Consider the following 23,703-nt stretch of genomic DNA (forward strand, 5'->3'; position numbering starts at 1 on the left):
TTGTATTTTTTTTTAGTTCCCTTATAAAGGCTTATGAGACAACCAGTAGTAGAAGAAAGTATATAAAGCGGTGTCTCGATCGATACTAATTTAAGTTGAGTTTTTGAATTATTTAGTCCGGGAGCCATTGACAGATTTTCATGTCAAATTTCCTCCCAAGTGAAAATTCCTAAAATACAATAGGAATTTGTGTTATGAAGCTACGCGACCGCCAGCTGCGGCTACGGTAGTGGGGCAGGCAGCGGCAGCCTCCCACGCACGAAAAAAAAAAGTTTTTTTAGTCATTTTCTCAATAGTTTATCTAATATCTTGAAGGAAAAATAAAGTCAGCTGACCATAATATGGCGGATTATACGTCAACTGGCCGCTCGAATATGTAAAAATGTGGAACTTTCCACTGAGATATAACAAGCTGACATTAATTTTCATTGACAGTAACATATAAACTATCAGCAGATTAATTTTAGGTTGAGAGGAAATCATTGAAAATATAAATTATTTTTTCATATTCGAGCGGCCAGCTGACGTATAACCCGCCATATTATGGTCAGCTGATTTTATTTTTCCTTCAAGATATTAGATAAACTATTATTAGAGAAATTTTAGAATGGGAGAAAATGACTAAAAAAACTTTTTTTTTCTTCGTGCGTGGGAGGCTGCCGCTGCCTGCCCCACTACCGGAGCCGCAGCTGGCGGTCGTGAAGCATCATAACAAAAATTCGTGATGAAAATTTGTCACTGACTCCCGGACCAATTGGTTAAAGTTCATATAAATTATTCAGTTCCAAGAAACATGTCCGATAATGGAAAAGACCGCATGAATTTTTCGTTTCTTTTTCATTTGTATTAGTTTTCTATTTTCATTGAAAAATGTCCATCGTACAATAGGCGCATCCTAAAGAACGAATTTTCTTTGGTTGACGTGAAAATTTTAAATTGAATTCTCTCTTGCTAGCTTGACTTTGACTAACAGTATTTTAGAAAGAAAAAATAATGTTTGTATTTGTATATGTGTATTACCACCAGCGAAATGAAATTATGAAAATCACTGAAAAGTGATTCCAAAATTATATGAAAAACGAGGTATTTCCCAATAGGTGGATGGGAAGACGTGTATTTTCGAATGGCCGGCTATATCCCCCGATTTGATTCCTCTCGAATACTTCTTATGAGGTTATTTAAAATCTGAAGTATAGAACCAGACCAGAAAATATTGCTGATTTAGAAGTTAAGATAAAGGAAGAAATTGACAAAATAACCCCTGAGGTCATACAAATTGTAGGAAAAATCCAAAATTGTCTCGGTTATTGTCAAGAAGTTAATGGTGGTCTTTTGAACATTTGAATATTTGAACATTTGAACATTTAATTTATTTTATTATCTTCATTTTACGTAAAGTTATGTGATAGAGATATTATCAAAATTTTACATCTTAACAATCAATTTTCTTAGTTAAAATTGTACCAAATTTAAAAAACTCTAAATTGCTGAGTATGCCTTTCCAACAAGGTGCAACGCGACGTTTCTTCTTATATAAAATTTTCGAGAGGGTGCTCATAATTCAGAGGGGGTGCTGGAGGGGGATAATATTTTCATTCTGTAAATTGTCAATTTAAGAATAAAAATCGACCTGTTTCTGGCTATTTCACATAGTACTTAATAACGTTAAAATTGAATTTATTCCACACATATTGACCGCATTGTATATATAACTAACTTAACTGAGCATATATCTTTACTTTAAAGTGCCTCATCCCCTGGAATGTCAAAATAACGTGGAGAAATATTCGATGTGACGTGTGAAATACATGTTCGTTGGTTTTGTTGTTATCATCGAATCAATCATTATTTTATACGATTTCATACACGTGTCAATATTTGAAGATGTATGACGAAGTAACAGGGAAACAATAATGAATATTGAAGAGGATCACCTGTTGGGATTCACGGAAACTTGTAGATAATATATTATCTGTTTTTAAATAGAATATTCTGAACGGAAGTACCAAGAAATTTTATTAGAATATTCGAATATTATATAATGTTTCTTGTATTTTCATACCATTTATTCTCAGTAAATGTTTCGAGGGTTTTATTATACAGAGCATGACTAAATTCATTATTTTCCAATCATTGATTCAACCAAAATTATACTCCCTGCTCTTAATCTGAAACTGGAACATATGAAAAACTTTTGAACAGTGATGGATAAGATAGATGTATTTATTCACAGAATTTTCACATCTTAGTACAGCAAATATAACAGAAGCGAGTTTTCACTTATCGACAGGTAGAAAAACTATTTAGAAATGAACATTTCAAAAACATTCTCGATGGCGATAACAAATTAGCATGGGATATCTTTTGTGTGTACAAAAACTTCCTTCTATATATTAAGGCAGAAAACAATAAAGATCTCGTGGAATATCTTCTACAGTGCTATAATAATAGACTGAACTGTGACATGTTAAAATCACTATAACATTCTGAGTGAATTTAAATTTATATTTTTCGCGCTGTCGCGTCTTCGGATCGACTATGTCTGAAAGTATTGCTTAAACCACAAAACATAAGAAGGTCAACTTGCATGTAAGTTTCGGCAACACAAATTTAGTTCTGCCATTTACCAATCATGGCGCTAGTGTAATAAAATGTATCATTACTGTGAATTGTCAAGATAACTTTGTAAAATTTCAGTTGGAAATCATTTCCTGGAAAGTGATTTTACAAATTTCTATTGAAAACATTTGAAGTTTGAAGCAATCCCATCTATTCCTACCTCTCATGTCTACTTCAACTTGAGATGTAAGATGATTACTACTCGACACTCATCAAGGAATCATCGTCAAATGAATAAAGAAGGCAGATAAAGTGATTGTGGCCATCGGTGACTGAGGGAAAATTGCATACTTAGAATATATAAATGTTACATCTTTTATTTTTAAAGAAGAATTTTGAGAAACAAGAGCTACATTTGCATTTTCATTATGACCATGCTTAGCCTACAAGAAACCATTAATAAAACCTGAAGAAGAAAGCGGGCATGCGCTGTAGGTGATTGCGAAGCTCTCGCACTACATACTACGCCATTGTTGACATTCAGGCGTCAGTCGGCGTTGTGCTACAGCCACATAAACATGTCCGCCATTATTGATGCTCCCGCCTATGGTGAATTGCGAAGAGTGATTCGTTTTCTACATGCTGAAGGCCATCGGAGATTTAGTCGTGTGTATGGAAAAAACTGCATGATGAAGGGGGCCAAGGAGGCAATTCTATCGTTTGAGATGACCTGGTTCAACGAGTTGACAGAATGGTTAAAGAAAACCGCATATTCACCATTACTGCTTTGTCTACGGAATTTCCAGAAGTTTCAAGGTCTGTTTTGTACTTTATTAGTACTGACCGGTAGCCTGAAAAATAACCGTAAGGGTACTAATCTTTTGGTAATAAAATTATTATTATTTTATATGAACTTTTATTTACAGCCTATCGAAGGCTGAAAGAAAAACGGCCCTCACAGTTACAGAGAAATACTTAAAGGTGGCTAGGTGCAATACGCAATTTATTTATTATGTTATAAACCAAATAAATCGAAAGTCCATCCATGAAATTGTGATTTATAGATCGTACAAACGAGAATTTATTGCAAATCATCTTGACCACTTATTTTCAATAAGATACGTCTTCGATACCCTTAACAAGCATTATGATTAATCTACGTGTCATATTACAGTACTTCGTCGTCTTCGAAATGACAGGAAAATTGTAGATGGAAAAATATATTGATACTTTCAGCTTAATTTATTGATGTGACGGAAAATTGAGTATAATTTATAAACAGTATACGGTGAGTTGATGATAAACTAATATTAATAAGCTAAAAGAAGTAATTGAATCCAATTATTATTGAACAAGAATAAGTGTAACAGCAAGATGGTCAGACTTTAGAAGATATACTATGAACATATTCAATCAGAACGCGAAGTTCTTGATTTAGTAAAGATGCTCATCAATTAATTTAGATCTGTAAACATTTTTTGTGTACTTTATTTTGGAGAAGGTCAGTGAAAGACTCTTATAAAATTCCAACAAAGATAAGTTTTGATATTTGTTCTTAATTATATCACTGCACTGTAGATCAATCATTTCCACTTGAAGTTCCGGGGCTAGGGTTTCAATGTCAGTATCAAAAGGATTCCGAAAAATCTTAATTTGATTCGCAATGGCATCAAAGTCCGAGAAACGAGTATCAAAATTTATTTTCAAAGCACTCAAAGTTTCGATTGCAAAATCGATAGGAAACTCAGTCTCAGTGGTGTGGCTGAATATTTCACAGGTTTTAAAATGTGAAAAACATTTACTTCGTAGTTGTGATTGAAACAGTATCAATTTCTTCCGAAATGATTTGATATTAGTGTATAAACCAGTAAGATGCTGGTTTTCTATTTGCAATCTGAAATTCAGTTCGTTCATATGTTTTGTCAAATCAACATAGAATGCTAACTTCCACACCCATGCGTTGTTTTGTAATTCAGTAAGAGGGGGATGCTTTTCATTCAAAAAAATTTCGATCACTGCTCGAAGTTCAAAAAAGGACTTTCCCACAACTAAGCCAACGTACGGCAGTATGATAAGGTAAGTCATTTTCTCCAATCTCTTCAATAAGTTGTCGGAATTGTCGGTGATTCAGCCCAAAAGATCTGATAAAATTAACAGTTGATATATCTGGTTTCAGAATCTCAGACATATCCAAACATTTTCCTCACAAAGAATGATACAATGTAAGTTTTGAACCACCCCTGGTCTAAAGAACGCCATATTTCTATTTATTTTAAGAAATTTATTAATTGCCTAAAGACCCCTTTGTTTATCGCAGACTGTCTGGCAGGAATATTTCGAAGAAATTGTGTACATACGCCTTCCGACATCTTCTGCCAATATAAACGCATTTATGTTTACGATGCGATGTTTTCATCGTTGAAAGAAAATATGTATATTTTACGTTAATAAACACATTTTCTCGTTCCCCATCAGATAACATTGAGCTTCCACTGTCGACAACATTTGTAATAACTTGCACATCAATGACAATGTCTATATTCCACATTGTTTCAATCTTTTCCTGGACATGTTGAATACACTTTTCCCACTTATCAGGTATAATTCTCTCAATAGCTTCGTGAAAAATATTTTTACCGTCAGAAAAGATAGAAAGATAATCCTGAAAACTTTACTGTTTTAGAAATAACGTCATCAACTGTCTTGTCACCATTTTCTTGCATTTCATTTTTAAAAATATTTACAATCATTTGTGTGTTGATAGCGTTGCTATGAAACTTTCTAGCTCTTTTCTCAGGCGGAGTTAGGGAATTATGTAACAGACAAATATAAATCTGTACAGTGCGATAATACGATGCCGTCCCTGTACTACACCTGATTTAATGGCTTCTTAAGCGATGCGGTGCTAGCCCCTCCCACGTACCTTTTTATTTGTGATATATTATGGACCCACTGATTTGGACCAATAACGATGCTGTGCCACGTTTCGCTTAGAATGTTCACGTGATTATCAGGCACTGATCATTGTTTTGATTTACTATTTTTCTTCGATAAATAGACTTCCACTAATCGTCAATATCTGTACATTTCTCAAAGGGTTTTCGGAATTGTCCTGAACTTGATTTTTAGTAATTGATCGAGCTATTTTTAATTATCTTTCGGAATTTGTTCTTGATAAACCATTTGTTTTACCCTCTCCTGTAGAAAAAAATCCATTTATGTAAGTTATGAGGATCTAGCAGGTCAATATGTTTCATCCATTTTCAAAAAACCATCTTTTACCAAACTAATTATTCAGTCAATCTGTAATCCTTTGTGTGGAATAAACAGAGCAGCCGTCATATTGGAAGAAACGAGTCTGTTGAATATTAGAAACTCATAAATAGTGGTGATTTCCAATTCATTAAAATTATAATCATTAATTAACAAGAAAATAATTAATGAAGGGATATGTGGCTGACACTGATGATGTATGAACTTTTCATTAAGAATGATTAGCGATAAAAACCTATTAACGGCTAAACTCGGGAAATATACTATTAAAACTTTATAATTTGAATTCAATAAACCATTAACAGAGTTCATGTTTTCGAACTCTGGAAATTAATTTATAGCTCGAAGACAACAGAAAATTTAAAAATTAATATTTACGCTGCCAGAAAAGACTTTTTATATGGTGACCTACTTCTACCGCTAAAAATTCAATACATCATATTTATGCTGTAATATCTTTCAAGTAAAAGTGATATGTACATACGATGCATCTTATTACATTCCGTAATTGGTTTCGTGTTGCTTTCACACTTGAAGAACATGCTTAAATTGGCAAATAATATCCCACTTTGTTTAAGTTGTATACAGTTGATCAAATTGATCTTCACTTTGACACCGAACAGTAAAAATTTATATAGAACTGTGAAAAATTCATAAACGTACATAACAACTTATGTTCCATAATCATTTCAGTATATAAGGTTAATTTATAAGCTCTTAAGTTCGTACCCGCGTTGGATTTATGAACTCTTTCGTTATCGCGTGCGTTGACGTTCTCGTTGGCGTCACGTTCGACTTCACGTTGACTAGTCGTTGGAACGCGAACGCGCGCGTTTGTGTTTATAAATCACACTTCGTGATCTATTGAATTAATGTTGAAAGCAATAAGGGCGTCAAAGCGAGCGCGAGCGTAGAATTTTATAAGCACAAACGCTCGCGTTCCAATACGTAGCCAACGTGAAGTCGAACTTATATTTTCCTATAGATTTTAGTTAAACTTTTTTCAATTAGTCAAAAAACCGCACTTATAATGTCACAGTTCACAAAAGCGCAGCATGTGGAATGGACCACGATCTGATGAAGGCTAAAATAGGATTCTCACTAGAACTGGACCTGTGCATTCCAAACAACCGAAACATTGAGGAAAATAGAGCAAACACGTTATCACTTGGACAATCTAAAACACAGAAGCACCAAAAACATATATACAGAAACACTAGATTAACAACGAGAAGGACCACTGTATAACCATATGAAAAATTCTCAAGCGTTGGATATATAAGTAAAAAAGCGACATGGCAAACCATATTGGTTGAATGAGGAAACCATATTATTTAAAGCAAAAGTCTGGGGAAAGATCACACATGAAAAGAATGGATTAAAGGAAAGAAAATTCACTAAAATCCAAACGTGTCTTGGTGAAAGGAAAAGAGCAAAAAATTAGAAATTACTAAGTTCACTTTATCGTTATAAAAAATATGTCTCGTCCCTTAGAATATCTGCGTATCTGGTATGCTACCTTCAAATTTTTCTGCCAGTTCTGAAATTGAAGAATCAATTTCCATGTACTCGTCACTGCTTCTGGAACGCAACATATCAGTGGTTAAAACAGAACTTAAAGTATGGAAAACAGTGATCATAAGTATCTCGCCCACACCGAAATCTAGTTTAAAATGCCTAGATATGTCCGATAAAAACCTTTATCCTAATATTCACAAATTACTATAAATCTTGGCTGCCACTTCAGTTTTCTTTTTGAAACAAGAGCTTGGACGTTTTTCTTTTTCCTGTCTGGTATTACTCCACCATTCCATTGGCTTTTTGGTGTTCCTCTGTGGCGGTTTCCTAAGCGCCTTCATTCTCTCACTTTTTTAACTTCACGATTATTTTATTTGTCCTTACTATTGTGATTTTATAACTTTATGGTAGTCTCGTCATTTAATATTTCTCTAGTTTCAGTGTTCATAAGGATTCTATATTGTCCGTCGCCCAACTTGGCCTATACTTCTTATCATTTTTCTTTCGAAGGTGTTAAGTTCTTCGTTCTTCGTTTTTCCAGCATGAATTACTGTTGGTCTAATAGCTGTTCTGTCGATTTTAATTTTAATATGTCTACTGATTTTTTGCACAGCATTGGAAGCCAGCCTGTATGGTACGAGGATTGCTATTTATGTTTGGAGATATCAAAACAAATATTTATAATTGGATGTGACTTCATTATTTTTCGAAATATTCAGCTGTAGAGTTGAGCACGCAATTCATTTTTGATCTGCTGGAATAGAAAAAGTCATTGGGTGACAAACAAGGACTGTACAGTGGAAGACTCATCAATTTGATGTTTTGTCTGTTTTTGTTTGAACTAATGTGTCATGGTGGAGAATGATTAGTCCTCTGTGATTGGTGTCCCAATTTTTTTGAACACTTCTGGCAAAAAATGCTGGGGTACCATTCAGAACTGAGCTCTAATGAAACGGTGGCGACATATCCAGTTATTCCTAAAAAACAGGCGACCATTTGCTTCGAAATGCTTCGCGCATGAACAATTTTGTTGGAATTGGCTTGTCATATGCAAAGATCCATGATTCATGACCTATCATTGTCAAATTATGCGGTATCCAACGCAAACAAATATTTTGACAGCCAAATATTCATGCACTATTAAGTATATGAGAGTGGAACGAATGCCCAAAGATGTCTCAGTTTAATGGTAATATCAGTTTATGTATAATTATTTTCAGTCTCCTAAGATTGTCCTCAGTCTTACCAAATATACTAAGTTTTGGGCAACTGAAATAAAAGTATTTTTTTATTATTTAGTAACCCAATTTCAGGACACAATATTCGCTATAAAAAAGTTCGAATTGCTATGTTAATTCTTCCCAGAGAAGTTTCTTATTTCGGCAAGACCCTGAAGTTAAATTTACATCAAACATTTTCCGGTTTCAAGCTCTCATCCCACGCTAAAGAATTTAATCCAATGATGTCCTTGAACTCAAAGCAACTTGTTAGAAAACTAATTTCTCCGGAGTCCGAAAACGGATAATGTTTTAACTTCATTCAAATCTAATGTGTTCACGTCAGTATTCAGATGTTCCAGTTCCAGAAAAAATAGCATTTTCGCCATTTGGATGTTATGATCAAACCAGCGAAAAAAAAATTTGGGGTTTCTGTTTAATTACATCATTCAATTCTACTTGTATTCTTCTTAAATTAGGAAACGGAGAGGATGTATATCTGACAGTGCTTTTCTTTTGCTACTAAAACTGATCAGTCCGCCATTTTATTTGTGGAAGCGAATACATCTGTATTTCACATTATAATGATGAACTGTTGAGGTGTCGGCTGTAAAAGTCACAGCTTTTCACAAGATTTTCGTAACACAGGCTAGACTTTTATTTTTTAATTGGAAATACCCGTCCAATAATAGAAAATATATTTATTAAGCCTTAACACGTACCACTTTTCAATAGCTTAATTATCCATGTTTACATTAGCAGGTAGGTAATTTTATAAAGGGGCGGTTAATATCGGTAAATTTTGATGATCAATAATTTTACAAATCTTTCATTAGCACATCATTTTTTAGCGATATCGCACATCACAAAATGTTTTGTCATCTGTGATATTTTTTACTACCAGTATAATTTTATTTTAATTTGATAGTTCTCAGGCATTGGAAGACTTTTATTTAACTATAATGCCCTTAATTTGCAGAAAGTACCTATATAGAAACAACTCAAGAAAACTTTTTGTAAAAAAACTGAAAACATAATAACTAGAAATATGTTCGTTCCCAAATGTAATGTGATGATACACCACTGCACGCTACTTGCTTTGAGCCAAATGGTAGCGAGCTTTGAAGGTTACGTGTCTTCTTCTTTTTTTTTTCTAGTTTAAGGTATTCTCTGGTTGACAAGTCACAAAGTTCAGTTATTATTTTTATTTTTCTTTGTCTTCTGATTGTATTTGAATTTGTGATGCAGCTTTTTGGAATCGTTTGGTACAGGAATCGTACATAAATTTTTTGTAACCTTTGATATAAATTATAGGAGAGTACCACTAACAAAATCTTCTTCCCTCCAAATATAATTAATCGATAGACTACAACAATATCTTGATAAAAGGTAATGGAGATCGAGATCTGTATTTGGGACAAATTAACTTCTTCAATTTACACAAACACTTAATGCACCAGAGTAATTATAAAACAAGTTTAGAATGAAACTAAAAAAACACTTCATAAATAACTTTTTGAAATTTGATCAATTAATTTGGGAGATTTCGATTGTTGTTTTAAATTGGCATTAATCGTATTTGGAAGGGAAGTTGATATAGCATAACCTCAAATAAATAAAAAATAATTATTCTTATACTTTCTTCTCAAATTTACTCAAAAATTTGATGTGAAATTTAAGAATAGGATCTTGTTGTTGTTTCAAAATTGCGTTACTCGTATTCGGAAGAAACTCAACTAGCGATCTACCATACGCCTATTAAATCTAAGTAGATTATAATTGTTATTCTGAACTCGATTGGGAAACCAAATTAATACATAAATGTTCCCAAAATCAGAGATTTTAGAGGTTAAGCGGTAAACAGTTCTTTATTCCGACCCCAAATATCCAAGTTGTCGGGATACTCATAGGAAATAACACCGCTCATCCTTCTCAACTCAAACACCACGTTTGACATACTTTCGAAGTAGTTTACATGATTGTCATGACCCTCAATTCGCGAATTCCTATTACGGACACTTCGAAATCTACTTCATCCATCTATTTTCGTAATTTCTTTGGCGTCGGCCAAGGCAACAATATGAGAAGTTGGTTCATAAGAGGAGATGCTTTAAATCGATAAAGATGATGAATTGTAGAATTACGTGCTGTATAAACATATGCATTTGTGAGTATGCTTTCAAATTATTGAATTATATGTTATGATTAGAGATAGTATAACCTACTCTTTGCAATGACATTTAAATACCAAAGCAGAATACTATCTAACACAGAAAAATATAACTGTTTACATTTAAATGTAGGTTAAAAGTTAAGTAGGACACTGATTTTTTTTATAAAACATTCTGAATAATTGTCAAATACGCTGGGTAACTACGAGGAACTACTCTACGACAAAAAGGCTTCAAATTATTGAAACTGGTGTACTACGATAATTTATTGATTATTAGGTAATCATTCATATGTTTAAAGTTTGATGAGCGTGAAGTTTGATTGTTTATTGATGAGTTTTGTGTGTTTGTTTTTGAAATCAACTCTATAGAATTAATTACGACTATTTTACTGATAAATTCAAGAGTATGTTCTACCCATTGCTTGTAGTTTATCACTAGAGTATAAAAAAGCTCTCATCAGAATAAACAATTTTTATTTCATTATACTAATACTAAGAATGAAAAAGTCTTGCCGTAATTTCCTGGAACCCTTTTAACTGCAATTGACTTCCCGGCTATAGCCCCTAGGGGCTCTTCAGAGTTAGAGAAACTTCAGGACGTCGTTGTCTTAAATTGAAGGCTCTTTAACTTCTACTTCAAATCCTAAGATCTTTATAATTTGTTATTAAAAGCTCGACAGTTGTAGAGGACGTGTACGAGGATGTATTGATATCTAGTTAGCCTAGACCAGTTCCATGCATAAACAAAATATTGCGTTACCATAGCAACGAACAATAACTTAGTAGAAGTGTCAGTGTAAAGTTTGACGTCAAAAAAATAAACCAGAGCTACGCAATAAATTAAAAGAAAAAAGATGTCCACCGACATTGTGAAAATCGAAAAATTGGAGTATCGAGCCATCATCAAGTACCTGTATTTAAAAGGGTTAAGAGGTAAGCAGATTTACGAAGATATGCTTAATTCCCTTGGAGATCAAAGTACTTCGTGAAAAATTGGACTTCAAGCTTCAAAAGAGGTAAATTTTCCATTGAAGATGATGACCGATCGAGAAGGCCAGTTTCTGTGTCAGTCCTCGAAAATATCGATGCAATTCATGACATGATTTTATCAGACCGTCGAATTGGGCTAAAACGGACATCTGAGGCTCTGAATATTTCATATGAACGCGTTCATCATATAGTTCACGTCAATTTGGACACGAGAAAAATTGCTGCAAAATGGATCCTCAAATGTTTGAATTTTGACCAAAAGCGTGTTAGGGTGGAAGCATCGCGTTCGATCTGTGCTCGATTTGAAACCAATATAGACTTCTTAAACCGAATTGTTAGAATGGATGAGACTTGGGTACACTTCTACGATCCAGAAACAAAGCAACAATCGATGGAATAGCGACATTCTGGTTTTCCAAGTCCTAAGAAGTTTCGTGTCCAAAAATCTGCTAAAAAAGCTGATATTTGAAGTATTCAGCGATACGTGCAGGTACTCTCCGGCTGATTTTTTCTATTGTATCTAACATAAGATGGCCGGTCCTGGTACATCGTTTAATTCACTTTCCACTTATCCTATTACTTTCCATCGAGAGAAACAATAAAGAAAGGACTTTCATTGAGGATGTAGCTGTATTTATATAAAGGGATTGGAAGGTATACCAAATTTGGAAAAGGGTGGTATTTGTGAAATTAGCTGTGGTGACTGACCAGAAGTATATTGGACAGACCAAGAGATCGGTCAATGTGCAGTTTAAAGAGCATATAACTTATTTAAAATATAGACGGACCTAAAATGTAGAATTGTTAATGAAAATCTTAAATAGAGACAAAAGGCCAATTCCTTACAGCCCACTCTATAATTTAGTAGTCAAGAAATAAATGTGAGGATTCCCGCCAAGGAGAAATTCTCTCTGGAATTAATTTTCGTGGGAGAAGGTTTATTGGTGGAAAATATCACCAACGGTTGCAGAATTTCCAACTTAATTGAAATTAAGCATTTAAAAACTCATGTGAATATGTTAAATTACATATTATACATAGGTAAATCTAAAAGCGTGCAAAAAAGAACAATGTTTTTAAATGGAAGTTTGATTATTATTGCACTTCACTTGACATTATGCATGTCCTTTGCCATCGCGACATGATTGCCACTAATCAAAATTCCATAAGAAAATATAAACAATTTCCTAACCTCAAAAGTAAAGTGAATAAGAAAAAGTGCATCAGCCGCAATAATTACAAGCCTTGAAATTAGATGAGAAAAACATACAAAAATTATTTGAGAATGAATGAAGGTACATTTGAAAAACTCTTTTTGAAAATGAAACCTTAGATAACTAAGTAATAATTGGCAGGAGGCGTAATATTAGTAAATTAGAAACTTATTTCTCTTTAGAATTGCCACTTGCACGTAATAAAAATGGCGCCAAACCGATAATGTTGCAAGTGGGAGATCTTGTGAGAAATAATTAACTGACCTTCATCTGCGTATGTTTTTGATCAAAAAATATTGCGTCTTGCATTGAATTGCATCATGTCAAAATTTTGTAATTTTGTATTGTGGTTTCTGTCAAAAGTTATGTAATTGTAATAATTTTGAACTGTCATAAAGAATTGTGAAGAGTCATCGTCATTTTGCAAAATATTTTTCAAATTTTTATTGATAAAACACTGATTGTTAAGCTAAATAAACATAGAAGAAGAATCTGATTGAACGCCTCCTGAAATTACAGAATTTGCATGCGATGTAACTCAAAACCTGCTTCCGGAAAAATCGAGAAAAATTACAAGTCATATGGCTTGCTTGGATTGGTGTCACACTAAAAAAATCAAATATTACATGGGCAATCTTCTTATTGTTTATTTTTGGAAAAAACAAGCCAATGGAAATCATCAATGTTGCTCTCAATAGTCAATGTTGAAAACTACCATAAATTTAAATATTCATATGAGTACATTTTAGTATTTATTAATGTGGTTGTAGATAAAATATTGTATGATACTCGAGCGTGAAATACTTTTGCGCACTTGTATCATAAAAAACTATTTTACCACTCGATTTTATCTCTTCGTCTATATGATGGTAGAGAAAACCGCTTATTAAAGTAACTCTCATTGGAAAGTCACTCAACCGTTAAACCGTATATTTTTAAGCGAAGTTTCCCGGTAATTTTACAACACACGAAACTACCTAGGAAACGAGCGTTCGTAGTTGCCAATCTCTTGATAGACTTTTATATCCACTGATACTGATGCAAGAAACAATAAATTGTTTTGACCTCTACAAAGTGGATGCGGGATTAATTTAGCATTTGTTGAATCAATAGAATAGTAAAATATCTAAAGCTACAACAATTACCGAACCAATTTTGTTAAAAAAAGGAAACTTAGAGTTGCACTAAATATAATTAGTAATTTATTGCCTTATTTACAAAACGGTACATTCAGGTAATTTACGGAACAAAATATAATGAAAATCGTATTAATAAGGTACCAATAAAACTACACGTGACTTTCAAATAGTGTGATCTTTGAAGCGAAAGAATCTCTCTATCAATATGTTTCTTTATTTATCTTATCTTGGAAATTCGATGCCTTAGTAATATTTTACTATTTAACCTCACTTCCCCGGCTGGAAAATTTTCCTCAGTAAGTGGTGATTGGCATCAATTAAAGTATACAAAAAACTGGTACTTAGATGGGGTGGACAATTAATATTAAATTTTACGCCACCAGCTTTTTAACGAACGACGTTAACAAATTAATAAAACACCTTATGAATTGAATTAAAAATAAAAATCAAACAATCCAAACCAATCCCCAGACACGATTCTCCAAATTATTATTTATCGTTAAGAACAATAAAAAAAGTTTCAGCAGCAAATAAATTTATTAAAAAAAAATAATTAATTCGTGTCGACTGCGTATCTTAAAGAGTTAAACGAATTAAAGCAGTTAAATTAAAAAAAGGCAGATCTCTATATATTAAATTAAATTGGATCTATCAACGAGCGACTACTAAGGTCAAATCTGCATAAAAAGGAACAAGATTTGAGTCTACTGAAGCTGTGAAAGAAAATAAGGCACGCGTCCTCAAGGAACTCACAGAAAAGCGATGTAGGGATAGAAGAGGGTTGTATATTTGCGATAGATATATATAATATCAAAATAAATCATAAATTTCGTTAATTTCTTATTTTTAGCCTTTTAATCTGTTCATGATTCTGAATGTTCTTGATTTTAGGTCTCTTCTGTTTTATAAATTAACATAGAAATTTATTTTTTTCATATCAAATATATGTAACAGTAATTAATTAAATTATTTGTAGTTTTATTAGAATTTACAAAATAGAACTATAAATTTTACTTGAACTATTTAGGTCTTTTTTATCATTTATAGCTCTTTCGTTCTTATGAATGTGAACCATTTCTAAAAATTCTGTTTTACGTGTATTAGATTCCATTCCAAAAAATTTTTGCATCATTATAATTGAATTTATGTTTTTTTTTTAATATTTGATGGTTCGTTAAAGCAGTTTTATTTTTTTATCGTATTGATGACCTTTTAGTCTATTAGTTAAATACTGAGATGTTTGCCCTATGTATGTATGTATCACGATATAAAACATTTTTCCTTACTATATGTACAAGGATTTTCCCAACAACAATCGAATTATTTCAATGAATATGATATTAGTCATAGGGGACACAATACATTATCTAAATATTTCACTAAATTAAAATCTAAAACACCAAAAAACAAAAGAACTAATATTATATATCAAGTGCCTTGTACTAATTTTGACGCTGTGTACATAGGGCAGACATCTCAGAATTTAGAAAGTAGACTAAGAGGTCATCATTCAATTATAAAGATTCAAAAATTATTTGTTGGAGCGGAATCTAATACACGAAAAAGAGAATTTTTGAAAATGGTCCACATTCATAAGAACGAAAAAGCTATAAATGATAAAAACGACCTAAAGCTCTATTTTGTAAATTCTAATAAAACTACAAACAATTTAATTAATTACTGTTACATATTTAAGATGTAAGGACTAAGGAAAAAATAAATTTCTATGTTGATTTTATTTTTATTTTGATGTTCATGATGCAGGTGATCTATAGATTGATATAAATTTATTGATATAAATACGCAAATTGTCAGTGTCAATATCATATTTTGATAAAGACTTAAAGAAAAGTCGAAACGTCAATTTTTATCTTTCTTTCAAGAATTATAAAAAAAAAACTAATTTTAAAACAGAGGACTAAAATTAACATTTAGAAACATAAAAATAAATTATTTTATATCACCAGTCTCGTTATTGTATTTATATTTCATAATCCTAATGAAAAATCAATGAAATTATATATGAACTATATTGGAAATATTCTTTTGATATTATTGTTAAGTGTTCGAAGAAATTTGATTATTGCTTTTCAAATACTAAATCAAGTTGACTTTCAATTTAAAGTGAAATATAGTTTTCCGTCTTTCCAGATGTTTGTACTGGCAATGAATACAACTTCACCAAAATCGTCATTGGCGAAATTGGGACTATACCCTCGACCTAAGACCCTTAAAGTTATGATTCTCGGTCAAGGTGGAGTGGGGAAATCTGGTAAGTTTCTTTATATACCTTACAACCTGATGAAAACTAGATGTTATTTTTTATTTCCCAAAAATCAATATACCGTGGTCCAGAGCTATTACAACGCTAACGAATCTGCTCACTGAGAGAGACTCGTTTGTTTTATTGGGCGAAGCAGGGACATTTTTTTGTGAGGTAAAGTATATTGTGGGAAAGGCCTGATATAGGAAAATATTGCCTCTACAGAGCTATGATTGTAGCGATATTTATGAAGAGGTTTTGGCTTTTCAGAGGACATTTTTGTCCACAAACTTATTGACGATGAATATCATATGCGGCCACATTCCTTATCAATAAAAATTAAATCATTGCTTGCATGCAAATTTTCTTCCTATTTCAATCTTCCCAAACCGACTAGCAACTTTCACTATCTAGCCGCTTACCAATTATAGGAAAAATTGAAATGCAGCGACTCCAAGCCTTGGGCCTATAAGGCCTGTTGAACTGCCTATATAAATACAACTTAATTTTATAAGTTTAGATGTCTGGATATATTTCATACCTTCTGATATCCTTTCCAACTAGGTACTACGTCATCAGCGCCTATTGTGCAGGAGAGCCTATTTGACAAAATGCTACTGGCTGGGAGAAAGGGTCGTTATTTTGAATCAGCGGCATGAATCAGATAAACAGACATATCGATAGAATGACATATTCATGGAGCAAAAACAAGAAGATTTGCTGTGCACGGAACTTCTTAATTTTGAGTTAGCAAGTTTTAAAATTTAAACAAATATATTATGTTTAATTTGGAACAAATTCGATTCTAAGTTTTGAATATGCTATTTAGAATAATTTAAAAAGTATCAACTTACCTCGAAATATTCAACGAAACCGATTACTTGTACTTGATAGGGCAGTATTCCCTTTACTGTTCTTTTTCATTGCATCACACCATAATTCCATAATTTTTGTCCCTTACGGATACTTAAAAATACGTTATTATATATAGGATGGTAAAACAAAACAACGTGGAGTGGATGCTGCTGTACCTTGGCGGACGATACTCCATCGGCGCTGGTGACGTAAGCCAGCGATTGGCGCGTTAAAAGGAGAAATGAGGGAAGAATAAAAATATTTCTCTTTTAAAAATTCATGTATTGGTACTATTATGAGATCTAAAGACGTTTGGTAAATTGCAAAATTTATGTTACCAATCATTAAAATACATAAGTATTTTTATACGTCCTAAATACTTATTTCATCCATCCAAATATACGTTAAAATATTCCGTAATATCCTCTATGAAAAGTTATGCTTCCATAATTTTTTTCTTAATCGATTGTATTATCCTAACACATTATTTTTATTGTTGGAAGATATGAGTGACATTTATTTTTTAATGGGACAATACAATGTTAAAATTATATTGAACACTTTATAAAAATTGCTTTTTCTCTGCAATGGTATAATATTTGATGGGGATAAATTGTTGTAGCGCCGAAATAATTATAGACTTCCGCAACAGACTAATACACTCTCTTCTTCCTTTTTTTGTTGATTGTGGTGGGTGTATGTTTCGTAAAAAAAGAGTGTTACAATATAACAAAATACAGGAAGTGGAAAACCTCTCAGAGATTGAGGATATCAGCAGAATGTATTTCAGAATCAAAAGGAAACACCGACCCCTGATAAATTCTTATAAAAACAAAGAAAAAGAAATGTTATATGAAAAAAACAGAGCAATTCGAATGGATGCTAATTACTATAAAAAGCTATTGAACTAGTAAAATGCCACTAATTTGGAGGAAGAGATAAATTAGCTATTGGGGAATATGATGACATATCTTGAACAAATACAATAGGCTATAAATAAAAGGTGAATAAACGGGTAAATTACTAAAATACGAAGAAGAGAGACTTCCAAAACTGCTGAACTGAGACAAGACAATATCAAATGAATAGAAAAATGGCAGGAATCAACTCTTAAGGATAATAGCAAATACACGACAATCCAATGTTGAAAAAACAATAGGAGGATCCAAGGCTTATCAAATTTTCAGGGTTAGGAAAGACTTGGAAAAGTTCTTTGAATGAAATAAGTAAATAAATTTCAAGCAAGCGTATGATTGTGTTTAATAGAGGAAACTTATTATATATGAAATAATTTTAAAGTTCCTGGAATGATAATGAGACTTGTTAAAACACAGAGGACGCTCGCTAGAAACTTAAGAATCAGCATTGGATTAAAAAAGGCTGATGTATGATCCACTATTATTTTTCAGAGCTCAGTAGCAGCAGAGAAAAAGCTGATATAAAAACTAAACTAATACAGTGGCTCTGACATATGGGGTGAATGAGTGAAGAAATAGCTACGAAAAATATCTATATAGACCAGGCAAATTAGACCATTTAAGGACAAAAGTTCTCCGTTGGACAGTATATATAAAATGCATCTAAAAGGGCATCACTTTATCAAAAAGTTTAAAATTATATAAGGGACGGGAAAAATTGTCGCTCGCTTCGAATCCAATACCCGAAAATGTCACCGAGGACCCGGGCGCCTCCATTAGAGCAAAGGGGCCAGTCCTGAATGGCAAAATTACAAACATACAGGATGTCCATGCACTATCGTCACCCGTAAATTTGTTTTGAATTCAGCGCCTATCCTATCTACAAGTCTGTATGGACACTAACTGCGAGAATCCATCAGTTGCGAGCTTAGACATTAACGAAGAATGCGAAATGAATTATAGTAACAAATGAAACGATGGTAGCGAACATAACGAGGATAACGAACAAAACGATGACAGTGGATTCAATATTTCCGCGGCTATAAAAGAAGTAGGTTCACGGTTTGGAATTTTGAAAATTCTCGACGTTTCGGTTCCTACTTTGGAGTCATCACCTAGAGAAAGGTGGGGATATTAGTAAATTGGTAAAAAGTGATCCAATTCCGTGATCTTAATGGATCATTTTGAAAATAAAGCACTGTCCTCTTCCCCTCTCCGACCAAGTTGTTGGCTACGATATGTTGATAACACTTTTGTTATTTTGCCCCATGGAAGAGATGCTTTAGATTCCTTCCTGTTCCATCTGAATGGCATACATCCTTTTATACAGTTCACGATGGAGATGGAGGAGTTATCTCTGCCATTCCTTGACGTCATAATCAGAAAACTTTCTCCACACGGTATCTTTCAGTCCACCTATCGCAAAACAACTCATACCAATCATTTCTTCAACGCTCAATCCCATCATCATCCGGCCCTCTGTCGACCATCTGAAATCAATTTTTTGAGACAAACATTGATTCGAGATGGTTACAACAAATCTCAATTTTCTAAGAGCATCTACAAATTTTCATCTCCAACATCCTCCTCTACTGGTTTGAAAGATCAACTGAGGATGTCCCTTCCTTACATCAAAGGTGAAAATTTCCATCTGTCTTTAAAAAATTATAAAAAACTAATTTAAGAGACGATGTTACGACAGTTCGATTGTAAAATCACAGGTATTTATTCTAAATATAATGATACATTTTCTCTAATAAATAATTCCAACTTCAGACGCGAAGCAAGCACCTTGATTTTGCACAGTCATTCGGTAAATTTGTGATTTTGCCCTTTGGTGCATGCCTTCCTGCTCTTAGGGGCCGCCCGAGCCCTCGGCTATATTTTCGAGTGTTGGAATCGGAACGAGCGCCCTCGAAAATCCCCGAGCACCATTTTCTCTGGTAATTCTGTGATTTTGCCCCTTGGGACTGGCCACTCTGTCCTTAAGGGCTGCCCGTGCCCTCGGCGAGATTTTAGGGTGCTGGATTCAGAGCGAGCGCCTTCGAAAGCCCTCGAGCAACGATTTTTACTGTTCCTTATATATTTTTTAACCTTTCGGGAAACTAATGTACTTTTAGATGCACTTCATACATCCCAAATACAATATCTATAAATTGCTTCTAATTTTTTTCTGAAGACAATGCAAAAAACCGCATCTTGCAGAACGAGAACTTTTTGTCTAGTTTGCCTGGTCTAATAGAGAAAGAGTAGAGTGGAAAATATGGATTAGACGTCCCAGGAAATGGTCGTTAAATGAAGTAAAACAAACAAAAAATAATGATAGTTAAAAATTGGAAAAATAAAGTCAGGGCTCAGGTGAAGTGGAGGTATGTGATGAAGGAGTTCAAGGTCCTCTATGGTTTATTTTAAGTCCAGTTAAAACCCTCACATCTTTTGGCTAAAAGATGAAATTTGAAATTGAAAGCGATAAATATTTTATTCAATTTCCACCATTATCCATATTTAAATATCTACTTGTTTTAGAAACAGAGCGGCTTCCATTTTTCAGTATATGAAACGAATATCTGTAAAAACCGCATATGATTTGCGTGAATTTTTTCCTAAAAATGTACTACTTGTGTTTTCCATGTGTTACCACATTTTTCTTTGCTCGGCAATATCCGAATTGTTTGAATTATTTTCCTCTAACCATAAATATCCTATTTTGTTTCGTGATGTTTATGATATTATAGTATTATACAAAAAAATCAATTTATCATCTACCTACTGTCATCATGATGAATAATTGATACGTCGCTTCTCTCTTTACTAATCCTTCATTCGAATTGTCATTTCATGAATTGTAAAAATATATGAGATATTTATTCATCAGTGACAAATATAAATGTATGCTTTCAAAAAGCTGCCTTCACCGTCGAAGCAGAGCTGAGAAGAACTCCGCTCCCGGTCGGAACATAATCTCAAGGCATGCAATGAAAAACCTGCCAGAGACAGCTCTTCCTAAGCTTTGCGGTCTATTTGACGCCTGCTTGGCATTTTCTTATTTTCCTTAATATTGGAAATCAGCACAGTTCTCTTTCTAAAACCCGGCAAAGACCCTACCAAACTTGAATCTTTCCGATCTATTTCGCTCGTCAGTGTCTTGGGTAAAGTCTTTGAACGTTTGATCAAGGACAGAATCTGGGACTTCTGTAACGAGCATAATATTATTCCAAAACTCCAATTCGGATTCAGGCCCGAACACTCCACACACAAGGCCATCACCAAGTCAAAAATTCTCAAAACTTTATAAAAAAATTCATAACTTGAAAACCGAGAAAAATCGCAGAACATACATGGGGGTGATTCGAATACCTCATGACACGAGGGACCTGTTTTTTTTGACGTCAATCTTCCGGCCACCCGTATATACATCGCAAACAACAAAATGTGCTTATTCTTTGTTTTGTAATAAGTAGAGTGAAAAGTTTCACTCGATCCATCTATTTTTGGAATAAATGCATAAAGAATGAAGAAAGTCTTTTATTTTTGCGAACTACGTGCAACAGAAGTTTTTAGAAAGTTTTTTGTTTCTCCGCATTTTCGAGGCATTGTTTATTTCCTTCAGCAAAAACTAAATTTCACCCTGGAATCCTTCTAAAGAAAGATACAATTGATTTTACTGTAATTTCCCCTGTCCGTTTTTGTGTTGAATCTAATGTTTCCGGCTGAAGCTTTCTCCCCAGGAAGTGGTATTCAGTCTTATTCATATTTAAAATATATACTGCATAATCAGATGTTTTATTTTGAACGAGGATACACCACAATAATTAATTAATGGACTAGGAGAAAACATTAATAATGAAACTAGAAGATGGACTGATAATTTTTAAACAAATATTAATTCATGTACGATCTTAATAGTCAATATCTTTGTATTATCAAAAATTTGAACTAGACTTCAAATTTTGAAGGGATTTGAATTATGTTGATGGAAATAACTCAATTAACTAATATCTGAGATTATTGAGTTAGAAATAAAAACTGAATAAGTTCTCATATCATTACCCTTCGAATTTTACAATGACAAAACAGATTATTTAGTATACTTTAGTATACAAAGGATTTTGGATGAAGTAAAAGACAATAACTAACAACACAAATTGGAAAGACTCAAAAAACCCTATTGGCTCAGACAGATTACCTTTTGCCCTAATAGAGGACGGATAACAATGTATAACTAAAAACGAAGGTAATTCTAAGAAATTTCTGCTTTGAATCAACATTAAAAGTGCAAGAAGATATAAGACGAATAGTTAAAAGTAAAATCAAACAGCCCTACTTAGGGATGGCGATTCTTTCCGAAAAAGATCGATTTTTAAATCGATTTGAATTGCATTGCAGCCTGATGAATCGATTCATAAAAAATCGAGGTCTAAAAGATCGATTTTTTCCGAGTTTTGTATCTACAATGTGAATATGAATCCATTTCATGAAGAACAAAATGCTGGGATTCGAGAGGTTCCGCTCATCACTTGCGATGTTGCCTGCATTTGAAAAAAGGCGCTCAAAAGGAACAGATGATCCCACGAGTTTTTTTGTTTTTGGCAGTAAAGTAGAAGATTAAAATTTAGTATGTATCTGCCTGCGATAATGTTTGAATTTTTCGATTAAATCGTTTCCATAGCAAGTGCTTTTTTACAAGCAACGAAAACTAAATAAACATCCAGTATATTCAGCTAATCATATGTTATGGTTTTTACCAAAAGAAAAAAAATCGAATGTCGATTTTCAAGGGTGAGATATCTCTTCAATGAATCGATTTTTACAATATATCGAATTGAAAATCGATTTATTTGGTCCAAAGAATCGATTCCAGATCAATATGTCTATGTGAAGCAGGGAATGTATATTAATGATAAAAATTTCTATCATTTTATTTTATATTATTATATTGGTCTATTTCTCAAACACTTGTTTGCTTAGATTTGAAGGGCAAGCTTTAATGAGTATTTATTGATCAGCATCACTACGTTTATTTTCTTCAATTGTTGTTTTCACAGCATTTGGAATCTTCACAATCAGTGATAGGGAGAGAAAGAGTACGAGGATTTTCTCAAAGGGTATCGATCTTAACCTGATCAATATAAGTTAAGAAATATATTTGCGCTGAGAGATACCCACTAAAATAACAGCGATTTTGGATGCTTAGTTTCTGTTTGACGACTGTGTTGGTGAGTTGTTCTAAAAATGGAAACAATTTAGTATTTAACTACTATTAAAGAGGAAATGAAAGAGGAATTAGACACTGTGCACGTAGATTGGGTACCATCATTTTTGGCAGTAAAATTTTGGGCTGTTGATAAACGACGAGTGTTTGAGATGGCCAAAAACTGCGAGAACCAAAGACGTAATACAAGATGACCGTTGGATTGAAATTAAAAATATAGCAGAGGCTATGGCTATATCGTGACACTCCTACTTTCAGTTTAATTGTCCAGATGTCTCCAGCTAAGACAGTATGTGTCAATGTACCGAGACAATCAAAGAATTCTATCTGGAATTGGTGCAGTAATAGATTTCATGATCACTCAAGGGTTTGT

General features: G+C 33.2%; 1 protein-coding gene across 1 annotated transcript in view; it reads left to right on the top strand.

Annotated features, from left to right (window-relative positions):
• The window catches only part of LOC130896233 (ras-related and estrogen-regulated growth inhibitor), a 69,053-nt gene that overhangs the window by 14,559 nt on the left and 30,791 nt on the right, over window positions 1-23,703 (top strand). Inside the window, exon 2 of the mRNA XM_057804181.1 lies at window positions 16,235-16,355. Within this exon, the coding sequence (XP_057660164.1) occupies window positions 16,235-16,355 (121 nt within the window). The remainder of the gene's footprint in view (window positions 1-16,234; window positions 16,356-23,703) is intronic.

This window comes from Diorhabda carinulata, chromosome 7, assembly GCF_026250575.1.
Source record: "Diorhabda carinulata isolate Delta chromosome 7, icDioCari1.1, whole genome shotgun sequence".
Taxonomy (NCBI): domain Eukaryota; kingdom Metazoa; phylum Arthropoda; class Insecta; order Coleoptera; family Chrysomelidae; genus Diorhabda; species Diorhabda carinulata.